General features: G+C 40.5%; 1 protein-coding gene across 2 annotated transcripts in view; it reads right to left on the bottom strand.

Moving 5' to 3' along the window:
* Positions 1–14043: 14043 nt before the first annotated feature.
* Positions 14044–19764, bottom strand: part of CERS6 (ceramide synthase 6) — a 331363-nt gene continuing 325642 nt past the window's right edge. For both annotated transcript variants that reach the window (XM_025934798.2, XM_025934799.2), the window contains one exon: positions 14044–19682. In XM_025934798.2, the coding sequence (XP_025790583.1) occupies positions 19530–19682 (153 nt within the window). In that variant the 3' untranslated portion in view covers positions 14044–19529. The remainder of the gene's footprint in view (positions 19683–19764) is intronic.

Here is a 19764-nt window from a genome sequence, read left to right as displayed (position 1 = left end):
TGTTATTATTAATAGCCAGCCTAATTTGTAGCATCTAAGGTAACTTTTATGCTCAGTATGTATTAATTATATTGTAGCTTTAAAAATTGCACAAAATAAGTTTTTTACCACTTTCCACTTCATAAAAATTACCTAGGGTTTTTTTTTTTTTTAATTTTAATGTTTATTTTTGAGACACACACACACACACACACACAGCACGGGCCAGGGAGGGGCAGAGACAGAGGGAGACACAGAATCCGAAGCAGGTTCTTCCAGGCTCTGAGATGTCAGCACAGAGCCCGACATGGGGCTCGAACTCACAAACAGGGAGATTATGACCTGAGCCAAAATCAGACACCTACCTAACCAACTGAGCCATCCAGGCACCCCCAACCCCCAATTTCCTAGTTTTTAAATCAAAGTCCAAATGGTCGTAACTAACTTTATATGCGCAAACTAGCCTTGTATTCAGCGTGTTAGGGTGAACTGTCACTGTGCATGTCCAAGTTTCATATATATTAATGAAAAATCTCGGGGGTTAATAGGGAATAAAGATGAAATTCAATAGATTAAGTTGCCTCCAACACATTAGCATACATTTGCTTTTCCCTAATAAGGAAATGAAGACTAATGGACAACTAATTAACAACTAAGTCATCCGACAGCCATGTCTGCGGCTTCAATTAAACAAAACACAGCTCAGGAAGAATATTTTACAAACGCAGATTCCTCCAAATCACGTTATATCTTCTATTCGATCACCTATGTTAATATTCGTGTGCCATTACTTACATTTTTCTAAGCTCATCTAGGACCAGTCTTACAGATTTCGATAAATAAGCACACTGGAATGTCCAGTACACAGTTGCTTTCGTCTCCAGGGGCAAGTACGAGTTTGGCAGCTTTGCAGATGGAAATAGAGTGCCACCTGCAAGATTTATTTACCTTTGCCTCTTGTTTACATATCCATGGTACAAATCATCAATTTACATTTATTTCCTATAAATCATTGCCAGGTTATGAAGACAGAATCTTAGAAAACAAAAGCACTCTAAATGGTTATTTATTGTGGTTCCTTCTGCACCAGGAACTGAGGGGCTGGAGATGGGCACGGAGAGGGGAGGGAGCTTTACAGTTTGGAATTTTATACGATGTGCTTGCATTACCTATTCACAAGTATGAACTAATTCATTTGTTAAAGCCATCACATACCTCTGGGACTGAGGGCACCTAGTGTTTGAAGCACGTTTACTCAGAACTTAGGTTCAGCCAACCAGCTTTCTGTGTACTTGTTTGAAAACTTCCCCTGCTGTCTTCCTACTCAAATTATCTAACCCCCTAGTCAGATTTTCTCCAGAAAATCACTATTTCTGTCATTTTGCCTCTCTGTAGCATTTAATACAACTGATAATTCACTGATGATTATTCACTCACTCGCTCACTCATTCAGTGGGGTCTTTCTATAGCACCCTCTTTGATCCAGCCATTAGGAGGTATACAACGACGAACAAGCTCTAATCCCACTTTCGAGGAGCTCAGTGTGATGAAGGAAGGTTATATAAATTGCGATAGATTATACAAAAGAGGTCTTTACAGAAATGTGTTGGGAATTCCAAAGGGTACCCAGCTCAGCCTGTTTGGGGAAGGGGAGAATGCCAGAAAACACTGGTGAGACATAGTCACACTTGCTGAAGGGCACACATTAGTTTTGCATTAGGGTGTGTTGGTGTATTCGGAGAATTATAAATCCCACAAGAGTTCCTTGAGCACACAGCATGGGGGACATTTGCATGGGACCTCATAGTTAGTGAGGCTGAAGAGATATCCAGAGACTGGACACGGAAAGACTTGGGTGCCATGTTTTGACCTTAACCAAAAGGTAATTAGAACCACAAAGGAGTCTTTATTCCATATAGAACTTTAAGCACATTGTGATATTCAGATGCGCATTTTAGACTGATCACTCTGACAACAACGTGGAGACATCGAAAAAGGCTGAGATAAGAATCGGAAGAGAGGAAACCTGTTGCCAGGAAGCAGGAGGAAAATGGTGAGGCCTTAACTAACATGGGGAGAAGAGGGGTAGAATTGTAAAATGAAAACAGCAGGACTTGGTAATAGATTGGATTGGGAGTAAACAGTGAAGGAGAGGGGGACTCTAGAGGGAAGCCCAGGCTTCTCGTATCCTTCCTAAAATTCCCTTCTTTGGGCTTCTATGGGAGGCATCAGAGGGCAGGAATTATTAATACGGACTTTGGAGTGTGAAAAACGTGGGTCCAAAAGTTGGCTATACTATACATTAGTATCCCTATTTATGGGCAATTTCTTAACCTATTTAAACATCGTTTTTCTGATATGCAAGCTGTAAATAATAATATCGCATACCTCATAGCAGAGTATACATAATAAATGTTCAACGAACAGTAGCTATTTATTATTACTGTTATTATTTTCATTTATTTTTGCATAACAAATTGAGGCATTATATTAAAGATGATGGTTTATTACACTTAGAAAGCGTTGAAAAATACAACTATTATAATTCAAAAACTTGCAAAAACTAACATAAATAGTCTACTTGCCAAACAATTTAGAATTCTTGAGAAGTTTTAGCTAATGCATTTTCTTCTTTCACTAAATTTCCCTTTAATAGGCTGAGGCATTTTGTATACTTTATTGTTCTTGGAACTCGAAGATGGCATTGTCATTTTTAGGAAGAGTTCTACTGCATCCAGGTTTCTGAAAATTTCACTTGAGAAATTATTAGAGTTGTGAAAACAAATATATTGATTTAAAAAATTATCTCAAAGTTACAGGCAAAGTGTAAGTTCAGTACACAGAACTTTTTCTTTTTTTACATCTTAATCTTTAGTGTGTACTTACTGCAAACAAGGACATTTTTCAACAAAACCACAATGCAACCATCAAAGTCAGGAGATTAACATTGATTTACTACCACAATCTACTCCTCAGTTCCACCAATTGTCCTAATTATGTCTCCATGGCAACAGGATCCAGTTCAGATTCCTGCGTTGCTTTCAGTTGTCATGTCTCCTTAGCGTCTCCTTCACTCTGGAACAGTTTTCACTCTTTGGTTGACTTTCATGCCATTTGCACATTTGAAGATTACCAGTTACTTTGCTGAATGCCCCTCAGTTTGCATTTATCTGATATCTGCATCTTTGGCAGGAATATCACGGAAGTGATGCTGCTTTCTTATTGGATCCAGTCAAGTGACTCATGATTTCATTTGCTCCATTCCTGATGGCATTCACTTGAGATGATGTCTGCCAGTCTTCTTGGCTGTAAACATGACTACTTTCACCTTTGCAGTTAATAAATATTTTGTGGGGAGTTACCATGAAACTATGCAGACACCTTGCTCCTCCTCAACCTTTCAGTTTTTATTTATTAATTTATATGAACCTCAGTTTCCCTTTTTATTCAATGCATTATAATCAGTTACTATGATGAATTTTGGTGCACAACATGTCTCAGATTTCACCAGTGACAGGCCCTACAGCTTGGTCCTTATACCATTTTCCCATCATTCTTTGAGTACTTTCTTGCTTTCTAGTTCAAAAAAATCCTCCCTTTCAGCCTGTGCTTTCCTGCTCAGCCCAGGATTCAGCCACTTCTTCAAGGAGGCTGGTTCCTTTTAATGGAAAATGGACTTAGGCTGGATTAGAAACCAAGACCTGGGGTGCTAGTTGTGTTCGTCAGGGATTCACTGAGGGCAGGCCCTCAGGTGGACGGCTAGGGAATATGTAGAGATATAGTCACATTTACACAGATAAACACTTAACGTCTGCTCTTCTAACGATATCAGTCTATATATTGAAAGACATGACTTTACATGGATACCTATAATAATTTTAATCTAATACTAAATTCATTGGGTTTTCTACCCCTCTATATATATAACTCCCTTTTCTAACTGTAAGAAACTGTCTTCAGTTATTCTTAAGATATTCTGTGTTCATTCAATTTCCCTGCATGCAACTATTCTCTGAATGCAGCCACTCTGACTTCCCATACCGGCTGCTCTTTGGCAGGTATGCCTTCATCATCCTGCTTAGGCCTGGTAGCTGATGTTGGGCCTCCCTTCTGTGGACACACTCTTCACCCCATCCTGATTCTCCATGCTATACTAATCTCCTCTGTAGACATTTTCATGACCCTATTTGGCACCCAGCACTCCACTCTGGGCCACAATCCCTCACCCGGCCTAAACATCCACCCTGCTTTGTCCCATCCAAGGCTTTGGAACTGAACACTTCAGGAAGAAAAGAGAAGGGAAGGGAGAGAGAAAGAGGCAGTAGGGATGGTGATCATTGTCATTAACATCATTGTATTCTTATCTCTGTTATAGTGGAGTTCTTTGCTGGCTTATCTTCTTCCTTGTATCTCTCTGGTAGGCATTCCTCAAGGTTCCACTTTAGTAGGCAATGGAGAAATATCTCAGAGCTTAACTAAGTTATCTGTATCTGTCTTCTGGCTCTGAGACCAAGACAAGGTTCTGTTTCTTTTTGTGCATCTGTCTCTTTATCTGAAATAATGGCAGTAAAAATGGTACCTAGTCACAGTCCCGTCTTTTCAATTTTTTGGTAGATGTTTCCAAATGAATGGGCTCAGAAGCTTAAATTCAAAATGTAAAAATTAGCTCATTTATCCCCTCCAAAACTTATTTGCCTTCCTGAAACTCTCATTTCTGTAAATATATACAGTCATTCTATAAGCATTTAGTGAGTGCTTACCAAGTAGCAAATATGCTGGCTAAGAATCCAGATAGAAAAAGCAAGATCTTTGTCCTCAAGATGCTTACAGTCAAGTGTTTGTGTGTGTTTGGGGGGGGGGGGTGTGATAAGCACTCTGATGGAATTAAATGGTTGCACCTTTTCTTCTCTAGGAAGACCACATTCCAAGTGACTAAGGCATTCTAGGAGGAGGAATCCATAAGTTAGTCTTGAAGGGCATATGAGAGTTTGCTCAATGGCAAAGAGGGAAAAGACCTTGAGGCAGAGAGAGTCTGATGTGCTGGAGAGATGACATGGCACAGCCCATTTGAGGCCACCGACTTGGGACCTGGGTCGAGAGGCATGGGGAAGGATGAGGGCAGAGTGAAAGGTGTCAGAGGTCAGGCCACTAGGAGCCAGGGGTAGCAGTGCTAAAGGACTTACTCTCTGGTTCACACCATGCCCTTCGTCTCATATGCCCTCCCTCCTCCCGCTTGACTCATCTGAATCCATTCATGGTTTTCTCCTTCAAATCTTTCTCATCAGATTCTGAAGCAACTTCTCTCTCCTCTGAACTTTTCTGGTGATTATCACCCTAACAATATATTTGATATAATGATGAAAATAATGAGGAATAAGAGGAATTATCATTTTCAAAAATGTTTTACCTTTATGATAAAGTTTGATCTGCTTAACAGAACAAGTATCCTTTCTTTCTGAGCTACTGTGACCTATTAAAACAGCCACTGCTTGTGCTCTGCCTCTCTAACTAGATTGAAAAACCCTTCAGTTCGGCAGCTTTGCCTCTGTCTTCTCTCACAATGCCTAACACAATGTCTCATAGAGAGTTGGTGCTCAATACACGTGTGACTTAATTTTGATGTGCATTTCATTGAATTCATTAGCATTGTGGCTCTGTGTGTGTTTTTAGCTAGTATGGTATAAGATTGACTTATAAGTGGATAACTAAGAAACTGCAGCCCTGAAAGTATAGTATGTCAGTATGGTTCTATAAACCATCTAGTGCCTTCAACAGACAGAGAAAACACCATTTTTAGAAACTCTAGAGAGCCTTTTGAGCTCATCTTTGGTGATATGGCTCCAACTGGCCTAGCATCTTACAACCTGTTGGCTGGCTGGCTTACTGGGTAGTTACTAGCATCCTGGGTCAGCAGAACTAACAGGAGCCAAGAGTTTAATCCTGATGAATCAAATTAACTGCTATGACTCAAAAAAAGGAGAGCTGGAGATTGCCCATTCATTTCCTATATCTTCCTCATCTATAGTACCCCATCCCTCACTCACCCCTGGGAGTATTTCCCTATGAGATTTTCAGCCCATTCTTAAAGCCCAGACCACTAAATAACTAGTTTCATAACCTACGTGTCTTCTATCCTTCTAGTCTGCAATGCACTGAATTATTGAACTGCTTGAATTGATTCCTTTTAAACCTGTGCTCTTGGTTATACCTTGGCTCTTGCAAGCTCTCTGGGTTAGCTGGAGAAGGAGGTGCGTAAGGAAAATTACAGGAGGTAGATAAGAAAAAAACGCCAGGCACAATTCAAATGCAGTAGGAATCTAAGCAGCCCGTCTTCAGAAACAAATGCAAACATTGGAAGAAGCATAATCGACAAGGAAAATAGGTATAAGTTTTGAAATCATTCAGGTTCACGTCAAATCTCAACTCTACTGCTTGCTAGCTGGGTGACAGGAAATAAGTTACTTAACTTTTTACAAGCCATAGTTTCTGCCTCTATGGGTTCCAGGTGACAGTGGTGTTCTGGCAAATGTTTATAACTGGCTTACCCAAATAAGTAAATACATAAATAAAACCCTGATTGCAAGCTACCAATGTAAAGTCACTAAATACAGAATTAGGAAGAAATGTACAGTGACATACCATTATACAGTGTATCATATATGAGCATGTATGGTAATAAAACATAGGAAAATAATTAGAGATATTTTTGGGTATTCCCTGTATTTTAAAATACAATTTAAAATCCTAAGTTTACATAATTTTTAATAATGTTAGTTTAATAACCAGCTGGCAAAATTTCAGCGTATTTAACAATCAGTTCATACAACTTTATTCAGGTCAGTGGTACGGCGCTTTTGGGTATGAGTTCAATGTTAATGAATTAACAACATATATTAAAATGTCTTTAAACAGAAGTGTGGGTAAAACAAGGTCGCATATTGATCCGTTGATAAACATGTTTTGACTAGAGGGTTGCAGGACTCTAACTCTGTATTTCTCATAGAAGCAATGGTTCATAAAGACCTTATAGGCCATCCCTACTGTGAATAACAAGAATCCAATGTATCTACCTTTTAGGGGATGGCTTGATCAGATAGTTCTGCACATAAGCCAGATGCTTGGCACACTGTAGGGAGGTCCTAAGCGGTTTCTACTCTTCTTCACCTCACCTTCCTGTGCCAGGCAGTGCTATGCTAAAGCAGGCAGGCTCACTCAGAAATGACAAAACCTGCAAACAACAAGTTGCCGTTGGATGCACACCTCCTCCGGAGAGGTGTTTTGGAAATTGTGATCGTCCATCAATTTACCGCCTGTGAGCCGCCTTCGAACCGCACAAAGAAAGGCGCTAACGGTAACAACAAAACACTATATTCAGTGAGGAAGTGTGTCCTCTCCCTAAGGGTCTCCACTGGCTGATGATTGCCAATCTGTTGTATTTTGTCAAGCTGCTTTCCTTGAAGAAACCTAGAGGCTTTTCTCAGGTCTCAGCATCTTTACAGCAGAAGCTTCTCCCTCTCGTTCTGTCCCCAGGCTGAGTTTATTGCCTATGGTTTGAATCCTCAGTAGCGCTTAGTCCTTTATTTCTTTCAGCGGCTGGGTGCTCATGACCCTGCCTGTCGTGTGGTGCCCACCACACCCCTGCGAGACACCCCTGACCCATTCGAAACTGGAGCGGTTTTTTCCGCCATGGTCAGGTTGGGCATGATTTCTCTCTCATTAGAGATGACAACAGATCAGATTGTGCTGCTTCCTGCTTAGATTCCTGAAAGTCTTCCCATTACTCTTACCCTAAAACTTGCTCTCCTCACCCTGGGATGCAGGCCCTATGTGACCTGCCCCTCCCTAACTTTCGAATATTATCACCCTCACTCTCCCTTTTGTTTCTTTTGCTTCAACACATTGGCCTTCTTGCTGGTCCTTGAATTTATAAGCCTGTTCCCAGCTTGGAGGCTTTGTGTTTCCAGCCCCCACTGCCCGGTCTGTAACCACCGGAGATCCTGCCCCCAGCAGCGCCTGTCAGTCAGGTCTCAGCCCAAGTCACGTGTCCATGAAGTGTCTGAGACCATCCAGTCTGAAGAGTCCTGGCCATTGCCATGCAATCATTTTGTTTCCTTGTGACGTGTGCTCTTTGTCACTGTGTGAAATTACCTTGTATTATGGGCTGACTTGTGTCTCCCAAAATTCATGTTGAAGTCCTCACCCCTGTATCACAGGACATGACTGTATTTGGAGATAGGGCCTTTATTTATTTTATTTTATTTTATTTTATTTTATTTTATTTTATTTTATTTTATTTTTTTAGCACTCAACCTTGTTTATTCTTTGAGAGCCTCTGCTTAACATAGACTACATCCTCTCCAAGGGTCCACAATTTACTTGAATCCTAAAAGGTAAAATTACATTTCTAATCTGTGAAACCACAAGAACTATTTTCAGGCTTCTAAATGTGTTACTGTCAGTTATGGAAGAATGGTTAAATATATTTTGACCCAAATGTAGTGTTAAATTTTGACTTGATATCTGAGTTAATAGTCCTTATATAGTAACTTTAGGTAATCTAGGCTAGTTAAATGTGAATCCTAAATATCTCTGTATTATTATTTTTTTAATTAAAAAATGTTTAATGTTTATTTATTCTTGAGATTGAGAGAGAGAGAGAGAGAGAATGCAAGCAGAGGACGGGCAGAGAGAGAGGGTGGCACAGAATCTGAAGCAGGCTCCAGGCTCTGAGCTGTCAGCACAGAGCCTGATGTGGGGCTTGAACTCACTAACCATGAGATCATGACCTGAGCCTAAGTCAGATGCTTAACCGACTGAGCCACCCAGGTGCCCTTCTCTGTATTATTCTTAAATATTGTTTAAATTTGAACAGATGTGGTTTCAGGAAGTTAGAAATATTCCAACCTATCAAAACCACCAAAACAATTAACAGGATAATTTTTTCTGATTCTAGTTTTTCCGAATTATGTATATTTCCAGTGTCTCGCTCTTCTAAAGATGATGATTTTGTTTTGCTTAGTCACTATACAAATTTGAGGGGTTGAATATAGAACAGTAAGAAGAAATTTACATTCACATGCAGTTCAGACAGAGGATCTAGAATGACATCTTTGGATACTAGTAAACTAAACTGAACTTGATTTGAAAACTGGTAAATGAAGGGGCAAAATCGAGCAGTTATTCTGCCTTTCTTTTTTTCCTTTTTCTTTATCTTTTTCTCTTTCTTTCTCTTTCTTTCACATAAAAAAAAAGTTTATGATATTGGGTAAGAACATATGTAAAAGTGACTCTGAGTTCAAGTCATAATTATTGATGAAATGCAACTCACACATGAGACACTCATCTTTTTTTTTTTAAGTGAGATGCTTTTATTATCTTTTAATTAAAAAATTTTTTAAATGTTTCTTCATTTTTGAGAGAGAGACAGAGCACAAGCTGGGAAGGGGCAGAAAGAGAGGGAGACACAGAATCCGAAGCAGGCTCCAGGCTCCAGCTGTCAGCACAGAGCCCAACGCAGGGCTCGAACTCACAGACGGCGAGATCATGACCTGAGCCGAAGTCGGACACTTCAACTGAGACACCCAGGTGCCCTTATTTTATTTTTTTAAATTTAAATCAAAGTTAGTTAATATATAGTGTAATAATAATTTCAGGAATAAAATTTAGTGATTTATCGTGTACATATATGGAGACAGGGCTTTTAAAGAGGTGATTAAGGTACCATTTCCATTTATGCATTCCGCATGCACATCTCTAAAAGCCCCAGAAATAGATTGCATATATGAATCAATATTTATTGCAGAAGATGGAGGATGTTAACTTTCTCCCGATTATAATACCCTTGAAACTTTGTTTTGTCCCTTTTGTTGGAAAAATGAGACTAATAAAACAAATTTCATCAATGGTGAAAGAGACAATTAAGGTAAAATGAAGTCCTCAGTGTGGACTCTAATCCAATATAACTACCATCCTTAAGAAAAGAGATTAGGACATAGATTTAGAGAGGAATGACCATGTGAAGACACAATGAGAAGGCAAGCCAGGAGGACAGGTCTCAGGTCTGCTGACACCTTGATCTTGGACTTCCAGCCTCCAGGACTGGGAAAAGTAAATTTCTTTTGTTCACGTAACCTAGTCTGATTTGGGGTTATGGTAGAACTAGCAAACTAATAGTCCTTATTTCTTTGTTTTGTGTGTTCTTTCTTTTACTGAAGATTGTCTGCTCCATGAAAGTAGGAACCATATCTATCTTCTGTACCCCTCTATCTTCAGTGCCCATGATAATTCTTGGCACCTGGTTGGGTCTCTATTTTTTTTAATGTTTATTTTATTTATTTATTTATTTATTTATTTATTTATTTAATAACTTATTTAAAAAAATTTTTTAGAAGTTTACTTATTTTGAGAGAGAGTGAGCACGAGTAGAGTAGGGGCAGAGAGAGAAGGGAGAGAGAGAGAGAGAGAGAGAGAGAGAGAGAATCCCAAGCAGGCTCTGTGCTATCAGTGCAGAGCCCAATGTGGGGCTCAAACTCACAAACCATGAGATCATGACCTGTGCTGAAATCAAGAGTCAGATGCTTGAACGACTGAGCTACCCAGGTACCCCGAGCTCTCTATATTTTTAAATGATTGAGTGATGCAGTCATGAACCGGAGCCTTTGTTGTTCAAGTTATTTTTGGCTATACAAATATTTTCATCATTCATTAAGTTAAAAAAAAAATAAATCAACCTCTTGCCTAAAGAATTGCTTCAAAACTTAGTCTTGAGTACCAGAGCTTAGAGCTTCTCCCCCCATGTTTTCACAGTTCTGTTCCATTTGTTCTCCAGTAATTCAACACCTTTCCTGCTCTTCTGTTTCTTCTTCTTTTTTTAATGTTTATTTATTTGAGAGAATGCACATTGGGGCGGGTGGGAAGTGGGGGGGGGGAGAAGGACATAAAGAGACAGAGAGAGAGAGAGAGAAAGAGAGAATTCCAAGCAGGTTCTGTGGAACTCAATCTCACAAACTATGAGATCATGACCTGAGACAAAATCTCTAGTCAGACGCTTAACCGACTGAGCCACTCAGGCAGCCCTCTTCTCTGTTTGTTTCGAGACACTTCTCCAGACTCAGTCCTTTGTCTTCTTCCCCTGAGGTGCTTTGTCCCCCGTCCGGGATGCCGGTACTACCGGTGGCCTCCCTACCCTGAGCCCTGCCACAAAGCCCCTCAGCTTCTGTGCTGAGCAGCAGTGAGAAAAGCTGGCGTGCGTGCACACACACACACACACACACACACACACACACACACACGGCAATGCTGAGTTCATAGAGTTGGAGGCCAAGTGCACTGTTATGCTCATCTTACTTTCACGCTCAGCAGCAGTGTTAACTGCTGAGAGCTCCTATCTTACTAGTACTGTCTTAAGTAGATTCATTTGTTTCTCCAACAAACATTTCTTGTGCCCTATTACACGCCGGGCTCTAGGTGATGCTCTAGGAATACCAGCCTTCTGCTGACTCCTCTGTTTCCTCCCCACCACATCTCTGCTCTACAAGGTGAGGGACTGACCTCTACCACCTACATCTCCTGGAGCTCCTGCTGGTGGCTTTCTGGCTGAGTTCAGCCAATGGGTGGTATGAGAAAGCAGGAAGAGAGAGATGTCAGGGTCTTTGCTCCCCAGCTGGGTTCACAGCCCACGGGCGGGGCAGCTTGTCCTCCATGACGCGCCCTGTCACTGGCGTCTGGTTACAGCCCTGGGAGGTAACAGCTCCCCGGGCTTGCTGGCCTCTGGGTGCTTCTGAGCTCATCCATTCCTCAGTGTCCTTTTATTGAAGTTTCTCCAACGGAATCATCTGACAGTGACTTTCTGTTTCCCGCCTAGAGTCTGATACAGGCTTTACGTAATTTTTTACCTTTAATGTTTAGGAATGATAGAGCTTTTTAAAAAAGTTTTTTAAAGTTTATTTATTTTGAGAGCACAAGCTTGAGCTGGGGAGGGGTAGAGAGAGGGGAAGGGAAAGAATCCCAAGCAGGCTCCTCATCGTCAGAGGGAGCCTCCTGTGGGGCTCGAACTCACAAACTGGAAGATGGTGACCTGAGCCAAGATGCTTAACTGACTGAGCCACCCAGGCGCCCCCAGAACGACAGGACTTTTGCTTCCTCATCTACAGCAGCTTTGGAGATAATCAAGGTTGTGGCACTCAGGCTCTGGTCTCCGTGGTCAATGGTTCTGAGGGATCACCCCACATCCTGGTAGATTCCATTGTACCACCACCCCCTTGCTTGGTTGTCATGTCCTCCCTCACTGTTGTTCGCACTGCCACCGCTGCTTCTGGTGAAGCCAGTGCAGGCTCAGTGGAAACAGAATTAGGGGGCAGAAATAACAAGTGCCCAGGGTGGAAGTGGCCGGCCCAGCAGCAAGGGTTCTAGAGAGGCTGAGCTGCATTGTGGCTATGTGGGAGGGATGCTTATAGTTAGATCCTGCTCTACTTAGAGAACTGGAAGAGTCCACGGCTTCCAGAGTGGTATATCTGCTTATAGCCTATCTTTCTGTGCCTCAGATTGTTGTTGGAGGTGGCTTTAATATTTGTAAGATTTTTGATAGGGTGTCTGCTTTATTTTTCATAATACTGGTGGTGGTGGTGGTGGTGGGGGTGTATCTGGTTGAATGTCAGTGCTATTTTTATGGCTCTTGAGATATTAGATGACATAAGCGTATAGCAGAAGAGCAGCTGGGGAGACAGTTACATAGGGGAAGACAGAAAGAGGGAGAGAAGCCCTAACAAAGTAGGGCGTGGACCCCGAGAAGGTATCAGTCAAGCTCCTATGAGGTGTTCACACACGGGCAGGGACAGTTTTGCGTGTGTTGTACTTTGGACTGTTATGTTCTAAGTGCTTCTTTTTATAATTTGGAAAAATCAGTGCAGTCTGATATATTTGAACTGTTACCTCTATGAATACCATTTAATATTTTTTTCCAGAATGAAGCACTACATAAAATCTAACATTGAAGTTTTTAGATCTTAATTTTTTTTTTTCTGAAACAGAGGAGAGGGTGCAAATGAGTGAGGGGCAGAGAGAGAGAATCTCAGGAGGGGCAGAGGGGGAGAGAGACTGAGAGAGAGAGGGAGAGAGAGAGAGAAGTGAGGCTCACCCGAACCAGGACTTGTGTTCACCTGAAGTGGAGCTTGTTTTCACCTGAAACGGGGCTGTGCTCACCCGATGTGGGACTCAAATTCACAAACTATGAGATCGTGACCGGAGCCAAAGTCAGATGCTTAACGACTGAGCCGCCCCAGCGCCTCTATATCTTAATTTTCAACATACAAATGTTTCAGTTATGTTAAATTGATATGTTAAGTGGAGCACAACGTGTCAGATGGTGAACCGAAGTTCAACAACAGACCACAAGAGAAATTGAAAGAGAGAGGTTTATTATTCACAGGTCATGGGGGGAGGTGCACAGCGTGCCTCGAGAGGCCACATAGGTTGGTGAAGGCAGGGTGAAGACAGAGGCAAGACCTGGGGCACACACCTTTACTAGAGTCCGTGAGTAGAGTGCTTTGGACTTCCGAGGCTAAGGCTGGATGGGTGAATTCAAAAAAGCGGGGTTTTGGTAAACCCCATGGTGGTCTTAGCTAAGGGGCACAGAAGACATCCAGGTACTGGCAGGCAGAGGAGACTATGATCACAAGAGCTGCTGGGGAAGTCATATCAGGGACCTACATTTGCTGGTGACTCGGGCTGCTTTCCAGGACAGGCACCTGCACTGTGTCAGTTAACGGTCCCTGCAGGCCACCTGGCAAACAAAATGGACGCTCGGGCAGCAATACTATGGAGTAGCTTAGCCAAATTCTTGACAAAATAACATATATCTAACAAATAATACTGCCTTTTCAGTAATCATTATGATTACTGGGATTATGTAACTGGAATTATGAATCCCATTATGAAACTGGGATTTAAGGAAAGTTTGCCGGAAACTGGCAGGATGGTGTGTGCCCTGAAATAAATCTTGTCCAGGAAGATGTGACATATTACCAACGCAGGCTGGGTAGCGCTTACAGAAAATGGCATTCACACTTTGCTCTTAATACTTATCTTTATTATGAAAGTGTTTCCAAAGTAAAATGATCCTCATAATAATGATTGCTTCCAGAGATCAGGAATGAATAATTATATTTTCATATAAAAATCAGCGAAACACAACAATACATAAAGTAATTCTAATTGGCTAACAGTACATCATTCCATTTCTGACAGAGATGCCCAAGCACTGAATTGTCTTAAGAAAACAAGTAAGGTATTATCACCTACCCTATTTCTCACTGCAAATTAAAAACAATCAAATCCCAAAACTAACCCTCTCCCCCTTGCTTGACAAGAAATGGCTATGGAGGTAACTGATTCTGTGGGCAAACCGAGAGCTGATGAGAATCACAGGTTTAGAGGCTTTATGAAACTTTTGGAAATCACACTTGGAGGGTGTATTCCATCTTTAAATTAATGAATCTCTAAGTTAAAGTCCCAGAATTGCCACATAACTGTTCCTATTACAGAGCTAATTTATCTTTGGCAAGTAATCTTTAAAAGCCTCTAATTTTTTAAGGGCAGTTTTACAATGACAGTTTAAAAAATTACTGTAGGTCCAAAAGGAAAAAAAAATTACCTCTATAAAATCTAATTTTTCACTTAGCACGGAGACCATACCAACAGCTGCTGTCTTGATTTCCAGGCCATGTGACACATAGCAAAAGAGGAAACCAAGCTTTCATGGACCTGTGTTAAGGAAAACAGGCTCACGTGGGCACAACAGTTTTTAATAAAAATGGAATCAGGCAGAGAAAGAAGTGTGGTTATCAGCTGACCCAAAGGCTACTGGAAAATGGATAGCCGGTAAGTGACAATATTTTGGCTTCCTTTTATCAAGAGTTCCAGGAGTCTGAAAGGAATGTGGGTGGATGAGATGAGCAAGACAGATCTTGGGCTAACAGTTCCCTCCCATCCGTTCCTGGCCATCTTGAGAATGTTTAGTCTTGTGGAGACACCATAAGATATGCCATCTGCTTGCCGAGACTTTTATTTCTTTGATCTGATGGGTCTTAGCTCGTGGCCATTTGGTAAGGCATTCCTTTCAAAGGCTTCAGGTTGAACTTAAGTTGGAAATACCTGGAAAAGACTAAGGTTCTCCTTTGGGTGTCTGCAGATCTTACAAACTGTTACTTAGGATGTTTTATCTTCTCTAATAAAAGCAGCACCAGGTATGCTCCTTCTGAATAGGTATTAGAGAAGTTACAACAGCATAGAGTGGACAAATGGACAGGCCTAGGGCTTGTCTACTAAGCACCCCCTAGAGGAGGGGGGGCCACACACACAAAGGCAAACCACAGGGTCCTTTGCTGGCCTGTTGCTATAAAGAACTACCAGGTGGCCATAGAGAACCAGTACTAACTACTACCTGCTGCATTCGGCATGACTTCAAGAACTGTTTATAATTACTGAGGGTATTCCTTTCGGGAACAGCATGCTAGGCAGCAAGTGCAATGAATGGAGCTAACTGCCTTTCCTCTTTCCATACAAGTTACTTAACACCTGAAAGTGCCCTGTCATCACTTTCTCATCAGGCTGACTTTGATGTCATTTGTTTTTTTCTTGCTTGAATGTTATAAACATTTCAGGGATACGGATATTTATCTACAAAGCAGGAATCAGCCAAAGACAAAGAAAAAAGAAGTATGCTAATTAGTATCTTAAGACTTCAAATATCACATGAAATGTAAACATTTAACCTTTTGTTTCTAAAGGGTTTCTTGAAGCCTCTCTGGACACAACGACATCATCACAGACACAAATAAACAGAATCTTTTAACACCTCTGGAATTATTCTGTACACTTCAAATTAAGGAAAAATACTCAAATATTCAGGCAACTTTGGCATTAACATTTCTAAGAAAGGGGAAAAAAGAACTATCGATGCAAAATCATGAAGAGAATGGGAACAATCATTGGTGTCCATAAAGTTCTCTCTGAAGAGCTTTTTTGCAAAGACTCAGGTGAACTGAACAGAAATCTCATTTTTTACGTCAGCCCAAATAGCAATGAAGTTGAAATAAATAGAGTGGGAGATCCAGACCCTTTCTGCCCAAGGTGAAAGCATTCAGTTTGCTCAAATCCAACCTCTATCAAATACTCAGAATGGAAAGTTGGCAACAGAACTGAACATTTTGAGGTTCACCTACCAGTTTGGCTAAATGTGGTTGGACTTTATCTCACGGAAGAGTTATTTCTGTGACCCAACTGCTTGCTTTCTTTGGGGATCCTACCTTTCTTCCTAGTTCATTTTTGTCAGATACCTGTTTCATTATTGGATGGTACCTCAGGACACCATCTGTCTAGCAGCCTGGCAGGGACTGGATGTTAATAAAACCCTCGGGTGAAGCAGCAACCATACGCATTTTTTTACCAACATTCAGCTTAATAATCCATAACACTGACACTTACTCCTCTATTCTCAACATCTGTACCACTGAATTTGTAAATGCGAACTATATTTGGCTTATACTCTGACCTTAGGCCCTCTGTGATCCTAGCTCTGAGGCAAGAGGCCAAAGGGATCCTACCACTCTCAGCTGGGTGAGGAGTATGAACAGGAAGTTGAGAGGGAGGTGGGAAGTTTTTATTGTACACGATGGACAGTTTTTATGAAAAAAAATATGGGTAACGATGAGTCTGTGATATTTTGGTTTTATCGTGTTTTTGGAGAAATATACATGTACATACATGGATCACACATTTTCATATCATTTATTGACTCAAGGCCAAATTCTACTCAATTTTCTACTTTTTTCCCCACTAAGAGATCTAGAAAAGCTATAGCATTAGAGAATAAAATATTACTTTTTCTAGACTCCTTCCCACATACCCCTTGGTACCCTGGGAAGGTTTGAATATGACCAGGAGGAAGGAGATCTCAGCACAGGCTAAGTTAATTAATGGGAAACAACACTCTCAGTAACCTACAGTTGAATTTACAAAATACACTTCCAAAGCTATGGCCTGGCACAAGTAGAAGATAAGATATCTCACATATTTTTCTCTCTCAGTCTTATCATGCTACCATGGGGAGGAGTAGACAGAAATGTATTATTTTTCATCTTAACAGGCCTACAAACACCAACTTTGATTAGTCAAAAAGAACTCTTTGCCCTAAAAGGCAAAATCAAATAAAAATCTATAGATATATAGGGGACTGTGTTAAGTTAATGTCACTGGTCACTGAGGCTCTGAGTATTCTCAGTCCTCCTTCTAAGTGACTTTTGGGAGAAACAAAAGTTTGCTTAGATTTGCCTTTGCTAAGGACTAACTCAATTTACTTCATTTCATGCAACTCTTCTAAACCATTAATTTACAAGCCAATCTTTTCAAATTATTCTTCTGTGGTGGGGTGTCAGATGATCCAAATTTGAACACATTGTGGTTCTCTGGTTTATTTCCCCCATTGAGAGGACTTGCTCCAGACACTAAAGCAAGGTACAACTCACTCTTCTTTTCCATATTCTAGTTGGTAAAAAAGGAAACTTTCACCTCAAAAATTTTCAGCTATACAACATGTTTGCTGTTCCATTTGATATATCTGCATTTTATCAATGCAGACGTTGAGATGTTGAGATGTTCAGATGTCAGATGTTCAGATGACTAACAAGTACTATTGATGTTTTATGATTGGTTTCAAACCATCCACAACTTACACTCCTAGACATATTCTTGTTTTGTTGAATAAAATAATAAAGCTTTACAAGAAGAATTAGTTGCATTGTTTTATCAACAGACATATGTCTAAGGCTCTTTAATTATTACTGTGGACCTTATCAGAAACATACTATTTCGTATATAGGTGGGGAAAGATTTAATATTACAGTGTGAGGTTTTAGTTTGGGAGTATTAACTATTAACTCACAGGTTGCGAACTGTGGGCACAAAGATTCATCTCAATTTTTTTCAAAAATTAGAATCGAATGTGTATGGCTGGAAGCAGGATGTGCACTCCCTAGTATTTCTGCTGTTGTCTTTACTATCCTTTGACTCACGTTTATATTATTGCACTGTGGTTCTGGACTCTTGTTTTGTTCATGAAGTAAGTGTTTGTAATACCTTTTTATTCCCTCTTACTTAGAAGTGGAAGAAAACAGATAAAGTCTTTGGTTTATGTGTATGGTTTTCTTACTTATACATAAATAACACTGCCATGTAGGAGACTAGAGCAACTTACTTTTCAACAATCTTTCTCACTGCTGATACTGCTGTAGTCCAGTAGAATTTTTATTATTTTTTTCTGGAAATAGCTCTATTTGAATAAAAATTCTTGGAAACTGAACAAATCTTCAAGGAAACTAACCAAAGGGCCTCAAGTGCAACACTGCTCAGTTTCTAATAACAGGAGAGTCACTGCAGGTCATGTTTAAGGAGAAAAGACAAAGAGTAAAATCTTCCTTCTCCCACTGGTTTTACGTTACTCAGAAAAATAGAAACATCAAAATCAAATACTAGATAGGACACTTCCTCGAATGCTAGTTGCAATAAAGTGCTTTGCACCAGAGGTGACCTTTGCCAACTGTTCGAAGTCTCCTTTGCTGTCCCAAAATATGCTTAGCTTCTTTTTTTCATGACATGACAGAAGACTGTGGTAATTATAGGGGTAGTGCTGAAATCTGGTTGAAATCAGCTGTTCTCTTTCTGCTATTCTCAGATCAAGGGACAAATTCCCAATAGTAAGAATGACTTCATTGTTTGTAACTATGACCTTAAGCAAATGTCTTCCTTCAGAGCCAAAGCACTGACATCATAATAGAGAATTAAAAAAAAAGTCTCTGCAACCTACAAGGTTTATCTCCAATTAGCTATCATACTCACTAAAGAAATCTTGGCCGTGTGCACAAGACATTATGTCTATTTCAAACCATACTTTTAAATTTGAACTGCTAATTGACCACAAAGAGTGACAATTAAAAAGCCTAGCTCATCCTGATTAAACTTTACACTGGGAAAATGGTCACTGAGACTATATAGGCAGTTTCAAAACAGGCACTGTAATACAAAGAAAGCAAACCTATTTGGAGTGGTACGAGAATCTTGCACTGGGTTTTGCTTGCTCTAAGTGACAAATTAAGCTGATGCTCCTAGCGAACTGAGTCATAGCAATAGAAAGGGGTAGAAGCAGATGGAGCATCTCCCTCACTGTCATGAACCCAGAGAGTAAAAGGAGTGAGGAAACCCTCTTTTGTCCACAGATTTACAAACAAATACGAAATATAAATAATATTCTAAGACAGTACAAATGCAAATACTGTTCCCTTGTGTCAATTACATACAGCATGCCTACATATAGAGAATGGTAATTCTTCTTCATTCACAGACAGGACATATGGCAGTGCACTATTCAAAATGCTTTGAGATAATCCTAATTTTTGTTTCTGGTGCTGAGATATAATGAAAGGAACTACATTTGCAACTTATTAAATGCTTCCAGGAACAAATAGTTCACTTTGTTCGGGACTTGTAGTTTTGAGTAATTAATCATCCACGGAGCAAGACCCAGTCAGGAGATACCCATTGGTACCACTGGTCCCATTGGTGGTGGTTGCAGTGTGGGGGTTCTTTCCTGGAGGTTCTGAATCTTCCTCATCTGAGCTAGACTCAATATCACTTCGATCATCCTTGGACACCTGTGGAATACAAGAAGGTGAATGCAACCAGCTCCTAAGGAATCATTAAAGTATGGCATGCTCAGAAGTACATGTAATTGTA

Source organism: Puma concolor, chromosome C1, assembly GCF_028749965.1.
Source record: "Puma concolor isolate L17-30 chromosome C1, mPumCon1.1.hap2, whole genome shotgun sequence".
Lineage (NCBI taxonomy): Eukaryota > Metazoa > Chordata > Mammalia > Carnivora > Felidae > Puma > Puma concolor.
This window is presented reverse-complemented; position numbering and strand designations above follow the sequence as displayed.